Genomic DNA, 12197 nt, shown 5'->3' with positions numbered 1-12197 from the left:
TGCCGATCGAAAGGTCGGCGGTTCGAATCCCCGCGGTGGGGTGTGCTCCCGCTGCTCGGTCCCAGCACCTGCCAACCTAGCAGTTCGAAAGCACCCCCGGGTGCAAGTAGATAAATAGGGACCGCTTACTGGCGGGAAGGTAAACGGCGTTTCTGTGTGCTGCACTGGCTCGCCAGATGCAGCTTTGTCACGCTGGCCACGTGACCCGGAAATGTCTCCGGACAGCGCTGGCCCCCAGCCTCTTGAGTGAGATGGGCACACAACCCCAGAGTCTGTCAAGACTGGCCCGTATAGGCAGGGGTACCTTTACCTTTTTACCTTAAAAGGTAAAGGTAAAGGACCCCTGACAGTTAAGTCCAGTTGCAAACGACTCTGGGGTTGCAGCGCTCATCTCACTTTACTGGCCAAGGGAACTAACATTTGTCTGCAGACAGCTTTCCAGGTCATGTGGCCAGCATGACTAAGCTGCTTCTGGCGAAACCAGAGCAGCACATGGTACCTATTTATCTACTTGCACTCTGACATGCTTTCGAACTGCTAGGTTGGCAGGATCTGGGACTGAGCAACAGGAGGAGAAGAAGAAGAGTTTGGATTTTATATCCTGCTTTATCACTACCCTAAGGAGTCTCAAAGCAGCTAACATTCTCCTTTCCCTTCCTCCCCCACAACAAACACTCTGTGAGGTGAGAGTGGCTGAGAGACTTCAAAGAAGTGTGACTGGCCCAAGGTCACCCAGCAGCTGCACGTGGAGGAGCGGAGACGCGAACCCGGTTCCCCAGATTACGAGACTACCGCTCTTAACCACTACATCACACTGGCTCTCCCCATCACGGGGATTTGAACCGCCAACCTTCCAATTGGCAAGCCCTAGGCTCAGTGGTTTAGACCACCTACCTTAGCCACTGTCAAACCTGGTTTTAAATTTTAAAAGTTTGATACCTTAAAAATAAAATGGTATTCAAGGAAGCAGTGCTGTTCCTGAGTGCGCACTGACTGTGAGTGCATGGTGGGGGAAGATTGCTAGAAAATGTGTTCGACATTTTAAGTGTTGTACATTGCATCCTTCTGTTTTTTAGTCAAATATACGATATAAAGATAATCCGGAAGAATCTTAAAGAGTGGGAAACAGGAAAAAGAACAGAATTCTCACATCTAAAACCTGGGCACAAAAAGAAAAACTAGTTAGAAGCTGCTTCCAAACTGGAAAACTGCAATAAAGAAGAGAAGGTTGAAAGGCAGCTACCCCTAAGTATCCCGTTTCTTACACTAAGTTGTAAAATATATGCATATAATTGGTATTTTGAGGGGGGGGCAGCATTGCTAAATTCAGGACTTTTCAGAGGAAGGATGAGTTCATTTAGCCTTAAACCTCAAACTTTTTATAAACAGTAAGAGGCCTCAATGCCAGTGAAACTATGAATACTATTAAAATATATCCAGAAGTACTATTAAGGCTCTGCTTTTGACAGAAAATCACTGCAAACTATAATTTTTGGCTCCAAAAATCTCTTCCAAATTATATGTGGTGACTTAGCATGTCACTTCCTCCTTGCTTTATTCTACTGCTTTCTGGAAAGGGTGGAAGTATCCTACCAAAAGTCTTTAGATAGACCTGCCCTATGCACATTAAAATGTGTGTAAGAACCAAATTGCAAGAACCAAATCCCCAATACAGTAATCCAGAGGTTTTCAACCTTTTTGAGTTCGTGGAAGAGGATCCCCCCAGCCTTAGTGGCCTAATGGAGACTGGCCAAACATGAGGCCAGCACCATACCTTGGGCGCTGCCAGGCCTGCATGGCAGAAAAGCTCCCCTTCAGTGCTGGGCACTCAGCTCCCAGTTAAGCCTTGCTCACAGCAAGCACAAGAAAAGCTAGTGAGTTGCCGGCCTGCCAGTCCGTTCCCAACAGCAAGTGCTGGCTGGGAGCTGAGTGACCTTACCCACTTGCTTGCTTACTCCGAGGCCACCTCTGCTCCTGGCAACCAGCACCCCCTGGCCAGCCCCAGAGGCACCATTCGTCTGTGGAGCTTGTAGCTGGGGCGGCTGCAGCAGCAAACAAGCCTTTGGGAGGCAGAGACGCAAGAGGGCATCAGAAGGAAGGAAAGAGGGACAGAGGCCAGTGTTACCCGCAGCACCCCTGACCGTTCAAGGCACCCCGAGGTGCCACAGCACATGGGGTAAAAACCACTGCAGCAATCTGCTTCTGTTTGTACACTGTCATGAGGAAGACAGTACACGTTTCCACTGTTTGCACCATCCTTCCTTCAGACTAGCTTTTCAGGCGTGCGTGGAGTTGTTCATTACTTCCATGTATGTCTTGGGCTGGCTGAGGTAAGACGACAACAAGCAGTGGCTTGCAGTGGACCCTGGGGAAGGCTCCAGAACACTTGGCAAGTCCACAGGTGTTTGATGCTGAGGATCCTGAGAGTGCGGGGTCCAAATTTTCCTCATCCTGCGCTCAAGTCTCATCAGTCACCAAAGTGAGATCCACGCGCCCTGCTTCTAGAACTGTCACAGGCCAGCACTGAAGCTTCCTGTCACTCTGTCCGTCCAGCCTTTAGAGTCAGACACAAATTCTGCCCTTGCCTCTCCAGAGGGGGGTGTTGTGCTTGATTCTTCTGCCTCTCAGGAGGTAGGAACACCTTCCCTGCCACTTAAATCTCAGACACACCAATGGATGTGTGAACAAGTGTTCCAACCTCCCAGGTGAAATGTGAGATTGCTTGCTAAGGAACCAAACTACAATTCTGTGCTAAGTTTCTCTCTCTCCCTCTCTCTCTCTCTCTCTCTCTCTCTCTCTCTCTCTCTCCCTCCCTCCCTCCCTCTCCCTCTCCCTCTCTCCCTCTCTCCCTCTCCCTCTCTCCCTCTCTCCCTCTCTCCCTCTCTCCCTCTCCCTCCCTCCCTGCCCCCTCCGGGCTCCAAGAGGAATGCAAGGGGCATGTTGTCGGATCAACGTATTTCACTAAGCTTCTTGAAAGAATCAGCCTCTGAGTTTGTGTGCTTCGATTGAGGTTGCAGCAGAACAATAGGTTGCCCTTCTATAGGTGTTAGAACCATTTTGCACAGTTCGCACAATAAGGGGCAGAGCTGATCTTCTGTAAAAATTTCCTGCTGCAACATTCCCTCACATTAAAACTCTTGTGCAGTAAACCAGCACAGCAGGAAGAGATCGGTGCTGAAGGCTTTTCTCTCTGATATGGTGGCTCACAACACAAAAGTCTTCCTCCTCACGACCACCATGGGAAAGTGCTAAAGTGCTAGATGCCACAATTCTGCCACGTCATACTCTGTAATGTGTAGAATGCTGCTTTGCCCTAAATTCACGAGCAGCAGGGGGATGTGATAAAATGGACTCTATTGGCTGTAGGCGAGATGCTGCTTTTTGAATAATTCCTCATGCTTAGAAATTTGTTCAAGTAGACCTAGCTGCTTCCCTACCGTGCTAATGAAGTGTAATGGCGGCATGTCTGCTGTTTTCTTTCTACTGTAGAGGAATGCTCATGAGCAGTCAAAAGGCTCCTTCATATCTCTGCTTATTAAGTGGAGATACGGTTATCCAAAAATCTCCTTGTCACATGGTCAGAAAGATCACAATTGTTTCCAGGCTGACGCTGTTTCGCAGGAGAGACTCAGTCACATACTGGATAATCTTTAAGACTGCACAGTGAAAGAGAATTAAAGAACTCAGACAGAACTAATGCATTTCCCTTTGTGCAACATGTGGGATAAAAGTGTGTTAGGTGTGTAAAGTTTGTAAAAGTAAGAAGGCAGTGAGAATGGGGAGGGGGGGAATGAGTTGCAGGGCATGTTTTTCCCTAAGAGAGAGTTCTCCCTCCTTTTAAAAAAACAAAACATTTTTATTAATGATTTCTTGGTTTACAAAAGTATGTGCAATGTCTCTTTTTTCAAGTTACATTTTCTACAGATCAGTTTCATTTGCTGAGACATTAGTGTTACATTAGGAGGAAAAGGGGGAAAGAGGTGGAGGGGGGAATGGTGAGTCGGGGTGGGGTCGGGTGGCAATTTTTCTATTCTACTTAATGTTGTGTGGGGTTTTCTGTCAGCATCGCTTGTGCGGGTTCTCTTTACTATTCACTTGTGTTCCTTTGGTGGTGAGAGAGGTTGTGGTTGGCCTAGGGTGTGGTTGCTTGTGATTGGCTGTGGTGAACTTGGTTTTCTTGTGTCAGTGGGGTGGGTGGGTGTTTTTGAATCAGCTTAGCCATATTGATTCGTACGCTGTTGGTGGATTCTTGTCGTTGTCTTGTTGGGCTGTGTAAGGCGTCTTCTTCTATTTGTCCCCGTGTCGGTTTAAGTTTGTTGGTTAGTTTTTCTAATTAGGCTGTTTTCTCCCTCCTTTTTTCATCACATGCTGCTCAAGGTCTTATGACGCTGTTGGCCAAGCCAGCTTTTCATCCTTTTACACACACAGCCCCAAACTCCCTGCTGTGATGGGGAAGGGGAATAGAATACAAAACATGGTCTTGCGTGAATGGTATTGCTTTAAAGAGAACTTTCATTGACACAGAGTAATGCAATCCTTGCAAGTCGGGACCTAGTTCCTAAATCTGTTTTGGTTACCTCATCAAGGAACACTCCATTTAGATACGAAAGGTGCCATGTGAAACTTCTGGTAAAGCTACAGATCTTATTACGCAACACATTCCTTTAGGCATCCCAGTAATGAAATGGACTACAACCAGAAATGCAAAATCTATAATCACAGTAAGTGAGTGGTGTCTGTTACAAAATAAATAGGGTGGTTACTTTGTAATACCAACATTGAATTCTAAAGCTGACTGTTTTCATATTGGTCAATTGAATTAGGCAGTTTGAATCAGTCTTCTTATAAGTTCTTCAACTTGGTGTTTAACTGTTTCTCTTTATTTAGCTTAATATGCTGAGTGACTCCTGCAGAGTTTGAAAAGCATGGCCACTAGAATTAAATTAGGACAATTACCTTTATTTGCATTAATTACACATCCTGCGGGAAAAGATATAGCACCGTTGCACTAGACCAAATTTGAGAAACTTGGCTCTCCTAGATGTTGCTGAATTGATTCTTATTATTATTCCTGGAAGCTTCAAGTTATTGTGTGTTTTCCAGCAGTAACTAAATATTTAAATTACAATGTGGTGTACGTATCCCACAGCAATAGCAACCTTGGCAATGCCTCTTCATGTCACAAACCAGTGTGCATTAAGGTATGTTGGTGGCTCCACCGCTGGAACACAGCACCCAGACAGAATCTCCTAATGCAGCAATTTTGCATTGTGTTTACATTTTGCTGCTTGTTAGTTGTGAGATGAAAATAGATGGCAATCAACTCAAATGATAACTTTTATTAGCCACTGTTTTCTAGGGTCTAGATAACCTCTTAAAGTCTTACAAGGGTACCATTGACAGGATATAACTTCTAGTTTCTCTGATCCTATTAATTTTAATTGATCTTTATATATGTGGATGTGTATTGCACACCACTTAGAAACCACAAATTTAAGTGATATATAACTTATTCTAAATAAATAAAAATGATTACTTAGCAAGTAGCAGCAAGGACCCCTGTGTGATATAGCCTGTTCACCAGACAAGCTATAACTGGATGGACCTATTGGCTGCCCATGTCCTAAGTATGATCCTTATCTGCTTTTAGTTCTCCAGTAGTCTTTGGGTAAATTCTATATGTTACCGGTTAGTAATGCCTGGTTAATGTGAGTGTTTCACTCCACATAAATATTTAAATCCTTAATCTTTTTTGCCACACGGAAAAAGACGTCAACAAGACTAACCTAGAACTACAATATGGATATCACAAAGATAATTGAGAATCTACTTCAGTAAACTTTGACAGTAGCAAGCAAGTAATTACACAGGAATTTCAGAAATGTTGTTTAAATAATTAGTTCTTTATGCACTGAAAGCAAAGCAGGCTCATACTTGGGTGTAGGCACTGGAGTAAAGGAAGTCGAATGCTCTGAAACTGATAGCCTCGTTTCTTCTGGAATGTGATTTGTCAAATGAGGCAAATGTGACACACACTGGATTTCTTTTTCTTTTTCTTTAATTGATGTGGATTAAAGAAATGCACCACACCTCTGAATTAACCAGTTGGTGAATGGTGTGTGTGATCGAAGTATGAATCATAATGCTTTAAAAGCTAACGATTTTTCACCACAGTGATATGATATATTAATGGCTTAAGGGGACGAGTAGTAAAAGAGATCTTGGCTTTTAAACAGCAGTCATACAACAGTTGCCAAATGCCATTTTTGAAGCAGTCTTTTTCTTTATTATGAGCCAGAACAGTAGAGTGGGCAGGGTTGTACCGTATTTTGCGCCCCATAGGACGCACCGGCCCATAGGACGCACCTAGTTTTTTTGGGGGGAAATAAAGAAAAAAAAATATTCCCCCCCCAGATGCGGGGCTGGAAGAACCAGGTCGGGGAACAGCAGGAAGGCACGCTCCGCCTCCCCGCTGTCCCCCGAGCTTGTGGGGCTGGCGATGGGGAGAAGTGTGCTGTGCCCGGGACTGCAGGCAGCTCTGCACAGCCATCGGGAGCCGAGCGGGACTTCGCGCCCCACTCCCGATGGCCGTGCAGAGCTGCGCTGAGCCCGGGACTGCAGGCAGCTCTGCGCAGCCATCGGGAGCCGAGCGGGACTTCGCGCCCCGCTCCCGATGGCCGCGCAGAGCTGCGCTGAGCCCGGGACTGCAGGCAGCTCTGCGCAGCCATCGGGAGCCGAGCGGGACTTCGCGCCCCGCTCCCGATGGCCGTGCAGAGCTGCGCTGAGCCCGGGACTGCAGGCAGCTCTGCGCAGCCATCGGGAGCCGAGCGGGACTTCGCGCCCCACTCCCGATGGCCGTGCAGAGCTGCGCTGAGCCCGGGACTGCAGACAGCTCTGCGCAACCCTCGGAGCCGGTCTCCTGAGGGTTGCGCAGAGCTTCCGGAAGCCTGGAAAGCGAGAGGGGTCGGTGCGCACCGACCCCTCTTGCTCTCCAGGCTTCAGCGAAAGCCTGCATTTGCCCCATAGGATGCACACACATTTCCCCTTCATTTTTGGAGGGGAAAATGTGCGTCCTATAGGGCGAAAAATACGGTATTTAGCTTGGGGAGAACTGAACAATGCTATCTTTGCTGAGTGTTCATTTAAATATAATGTCATGCTGGCTACCAAAGCGATATGAGCAGGAAATCCACAGCTACTAGACATTTCTAATGTCAAAAACATATCAAAGGCAGGTAAGAGGCTCTTATCAAACCTTTTTATGAATAGCAATGCCCTATCTAATACATGATATCATTACCAAGGCTGTAGGGCAAAGGTAGCAGACACAGGGATGTGGGGATTAGTTAACATAGTTTGCGTCAACTTGGCCAGTGGAGAATGCTGCACATTGCCTGCTGGGAAAAACCTCTGTTCTGTAATTCCTTCTGTATGCAGTTTCTAGTGAGATTAGACATTGTGATGCAAAGTATGCGCTGATCTCAGTATGCAGAATGAGCTATTTAATGAAGCCCAGCATGCTTCAGCTTGATGAGGTATTCCTCTAGGAATTTTAAAAAAGAGAGTACAACCTACTCTTTCTTCAGTATATTGAGACTGATTCTCTCTCTTTTTGGTCTATTCCAGTTGAAGCATCCCATTTTTTGTGTGTGTGTTGAAAGTACAAGTTGTCAGCTAATTGCATTTCTTAAATGTTGTACTTACTAAAGTACCTTAGAAATAAAACTGTTAGCCACCAGTGATATTTATTTATTTATTAAGTACATTTTTATTTTTATGTTTTTCAAAAATTATATTGATTTTCCAAAGAATTTTTTTAACAAACAAACAACCAAACAAACATCTCAACCGTATTTAAACCAAACTTAATAACATTGTTAAGTGACTTTCTCGTATCCCCCTTGTTGAACTTCAGTGTATATCATTTTAACGGTTTTCCAAAACCACTATTCTTATAAAGTTAACTTAATCACTTAACATCATCATATTTTCCTTTCCAAATCAGTATTAAACATATTAATTCATCTCATTACCTAGTTATGTCCTAAGCCTGTTATTTGCAAGCTTTTCCAATCAATTTAACTTAGCATATTTAACTAAATAGTCCTTAAATTTCATCCATTCTTTCTGATAATCCTCCTCCTTCTGGTCACGGACTCTTCCAGTCAGGTCAGCTAGCTCCAAAAAGTCCACCATCTTCCTCTGCCAGTCTTCCACTGTTGATACTTCTTGTGTTTTCCAATTCTTATCTAATAAAATTTGAGCAGCAGTTGTGTCATACAAAAATAATTTAACATCTTTCTTGGGCAATTCCAAGCCTGTTATTCCAAGAAGAAAGGCCTCTGGTTTCTTACTAATTGTATATTGTATAACATTGCATAACATACAATATTGTATATTGTATAACATTTTTTTCAGTTCATTATAAATCTTCTCCCAGAAGTCTTTCACCTTGGGGCAGGTCCACCACATGTGATAAAAAGTACCCTCTTTATCTTTACATTTCCAACATAAGTTATCACTGTTATGGTAAATCTTTGCTAATTTTACAGGAGTCAAATACCATCTATACATCATTTTCATTATATTTTCCTTTAACACTGTACATGCAGTGAACATGACCCCTTTCTTCCACAGTCTTTCCCAGTCTTCAAACATTATGTTATGTCCCACATCTCTTGCCCAATCTACCATCACTGATTTAACTTGTTCATCCTTTGTATGCCACTCCAACAATAAATTATACATTTTAGACAAATTTTTAACTTTAGAATCCAACAACTCTGTTTCCAACTTAGATTTTTCTGAGGCAAAACCATTTTTCTTATCTAATTTGTACAGTTCATTAATCTGGTGATAATGTAGCCAATATTAAGGACATTTTTAAACCTCCATCAATTAATCCCAGAGTGGACTAAAACAGCAATTAAAGCAACAACTCTAACAGCATACGAGCAGGCCATGATGGGAGGGGTATAAATATATTATTATTATTATTATTACAAATAAAATACATAATAAACATTCCAGCATACCAATTGCAGCAGCAGACTGATGTTCTACAAGTCTCTGGGCAAACAGATTTTAACCTGGCACTTAAATGTCCATGCCAGGCTTACTTCCAGGGATAAGGTAGGTCATAACTGGGGTGCTACCACGAAGAAGGCCTTATCTTGTGTCATCACCCTAGTGCTGGAACAATGAAAAAGCCTCCCCTTGATCTAAACACCCAGGCAGGCTGCCAAGGTGAAGTGGAATTTCACATACCTGGTCCCTCAAGAGATTTCAAAGGGCTTTATAAGACAGTCATCTTAAATTTAGCCTGGAAATGATTAGGTCATCCTGTGATGACCTTTCAGGATCAGCGTTCAGGATCCTTGATGTCTGTCTCCTTTATCTTGCTTTGGCATACTGTACTAACTGTAATTTCCAGATTGTCTTTAAAGGCAGCCCCATGTAGAGGGCAATATCCAAATGATCAAATAATACAGACACTAGTATAACTGTTTAAAAAGATGAATGCCATTAGAAAAGAATGGTTCAGAAGAATGGTAATTTATGAAGGGGGTGGGAAGACATTTGAGGGTTTAGCAGCTATTTGTTTTTCTGGTTTGAATGTCGTTATGAATGCATTACTTATATGCTAAGGCATAGCAACCTAGCAGTTAGAAAGCACGTCAAAGTGCAAGTAGATAAATAGGTACCACTCCGGCGGGAAGGTAAAGGGCATTTCTGTGTGCTGCTCTGGTTTCGCCAGAAGCGGCTTAGTCATGCTGGCCACATGACCCGGAAAAACTGCCTGCAGACAAACGTTGGCTCCTTCGGCCAGTAAAGCGAGATGAGCGCCACAACCCCAGAGTCGTTTGTGACTGGACTTAACAGTCAGGGGTCCCTTTACACTTACCCTTTAACCCTGTATGTTTAATGAAAGTTGCAGGAATGAATTGCAGTGGGAACCTGCAATTATTAGGTTATGAAGCTGGGGTGTGTGCCCTGTCCCTGTTTCCAATAAAATAAGAGTGCGAATAGAGACACAGTATGGTAGACGTAGTTTTGAACAAACTTTCTGGCCCTTGAGGTAAAACACCTTAAGAATGCTGCAAATTTGTTATCAGGGCCATTTCCCTGATAGAATGTCTCCTGTGCCCTCTTTAAAAGATAGCATAGTCTTGCATTCATAAGCATGAATAATCATTAGGGATACAGATAGTCAACTCAAAACATGTGGTTGCCCCTGGCATTACTACAAACCTACAAAAATCAGTGTGAGGTTGGGGTAAATGTCTCTTCCTAGGTGAACTAGGGAAGGGTAGAGATCATACTTGCAGCTCCTGTGTGTTTCTGAAACCTATTGAGCACAACAGTGTGGATCCTATTCTGCCCCTTCTCTATGTCCAAACTTGGGAGGGAGTTTGGAACTTGTCACACTCACCAGGATTAAGGGGGGGGGGAGGTTTTTCACCATGCTGAGTAAAAATTGCAGACTTGAGAAATGACATCCTATGTATACATCTAAGAAGGCTGCATTCTCTTGTTTCCCATTTTCTGAAAAGACAGCTTATGATATGTTTTCTTTCTAGGCAGCTACTGGGAAAAGTTTTGGAAAGAACGACTTCCGTGCTGCTTTGGAAAATGGAGTCCTCCTGTGTGAGTAAGTATTCTTGACAAGGAAAGGCTAGCATTCATCTGTAAAGCTTTTTAAAGCTGTTGATCATCTATTGATGAGTGCAACAGCAGAAGCAGTTCTGCCCTTCTCAGGCTTACAAGACTTCTTAGTATTTTGCTTTGTCTTCCAGGATGCCTTGCGCACCCCATGCCTAACATGGAAAATGTTTTAATTGCAACTGAAAATATAATTGTGTGCGCTCTTGGGTGTTTTATTTAATGCATTTCTCTTCTATACTTTGTTTGATGCATATAAAACTAAACATTAACCACCTTCAACAGAGGCAATTTTGGTATAAATCTACCCACTTCTATTATTCCCATGCATAATGTGACATAGTCCTTCTCTTCAGCCAAGTGATGCCAAAAAAATCTGCAGAGAAGGTGGGTTGTATCAGCACCAATTCTGAGGATCGTTTAGTTCAGAGGTTGGGAGCCTGTGGCCATCCAGATGTTGATGGACTGCAGCTCCCAGAATCCCTGGCCATTGGTCATATTGGCTGGGGCTGATGGGCGTCCAACAACATCTGGAAGGTGTGGTTGTGTTTTTCAATATGTATCACATGATATATATCACATGCAGCATGTATCATGTGTTTCCCCATACGCCCATACTTCCCCGATTCCAACATAAGTTGTGACTTGGTAAGAGAAAGAAATACACATGAGCATTTGTTTGTATTTTCTCTCAAAATATGCATTTTAAATATATATATTTTTAAAAACTGAGAATTGTTTTGGAACATTTGGAAAGTGTGTTCGTCAGTGGAGAACCCCAAGTTCTTACCTGTACATTAGCCTGGGAGGTGTGAATCAGGTCAGTTTCTGAGGAGAAGGAGCTTTCTCTTCCTGGCTTCTCTTACATATTATCTAGCAAAAGGATGCCCAAAAAGTGTCAGTATTTGAGAGTGTTTTGGTACCATTCTCCCAGTGCCCCAACCTTTTTAAACATCAGCATGTTGCTTCTCCCTCTCTTCCTCTGCCACATGTTTAATAAGTAGTTGTGGTTTTTGGAAAGGTTTAAAACTCCTACCAGGTACCCTTTTCCAAAGATATATTTTCCTAGTGCTTTTGTCATATTTGGCAATAGAAATGTGAAAATATCTGGCATTTGGCAGATGGGACTGCCCCCGTTTTTGAAGCTTCCCTTCATTCATACTAATGAGCACCCACTTGCAATCAAGACAGATCTTGGAGGATAGCCTTTAGAAATGAAATTATTTCTGAGAATGCAAAGCTGCACTGCTGCAACTTGTTCAATTCTATGTTTAGGGTTTATAGATCATTCACTTTATGTTCTCCCCTCCACTTATTCTCAAGTATAGGTGAGCAAACTGAGAAAAAATGTTTTTACCTGTTGGCATGCTGTTGTATATAAATGGAAGACCTTCAATTATGGCGATCTAGGCTACCAGGCTTGTGGGAGACAGAGCTGTTACTGTTTCTGAAGTTTTATTTTGCTTCAGATACTATATTTATAGGCAATTTTTCAACTTTGTCATAATGAATCTTCCTAAATTAAGACCTTTGGA

At 43.3% G+C, this 12197-nt stretch overlaps 1 protein-coding gene across 10 annotated transcripts in view; it reads left to right on the top strand.

Moving 5' to 3' along the window:
- The window catches only part of LMO7 (LIM domain 7), a 154640-nt gene that overhangs the window by 38387 nt on the left and 104056 nt on the right, over positions 1-12197 (top strand). For all 10 annotated transcript variants that reach the window (XM_081857971.1, XM_081857975.1, XM_081857973.1 and 7 more), the window contains one exon: positions 10581-10651. In XM_081857971.1, coding sequence (XP_081714097.1) covers positions 10581-10651 — 71 coding nt within the window. The remainder of the gene's footprint in view (positions 1-10580; positions 10652-12197) is intronic.

This window comes from Podarcis erhardii, assembly GCF_964252035.2.
Source record: "Podarcis erhardii genome assembly, chromosome: 4".
Lineage (NCBI taxonomy): Eukaryota > Metazoa > Chordata > Lepidosauria > Squamata > Lacertidae > Podarcis > Podarcis erhardii.
Note: the sequence above shows the minus strand (reverse complement) of the source record. Positions and strands in the feature narration are given on the sequence as shown.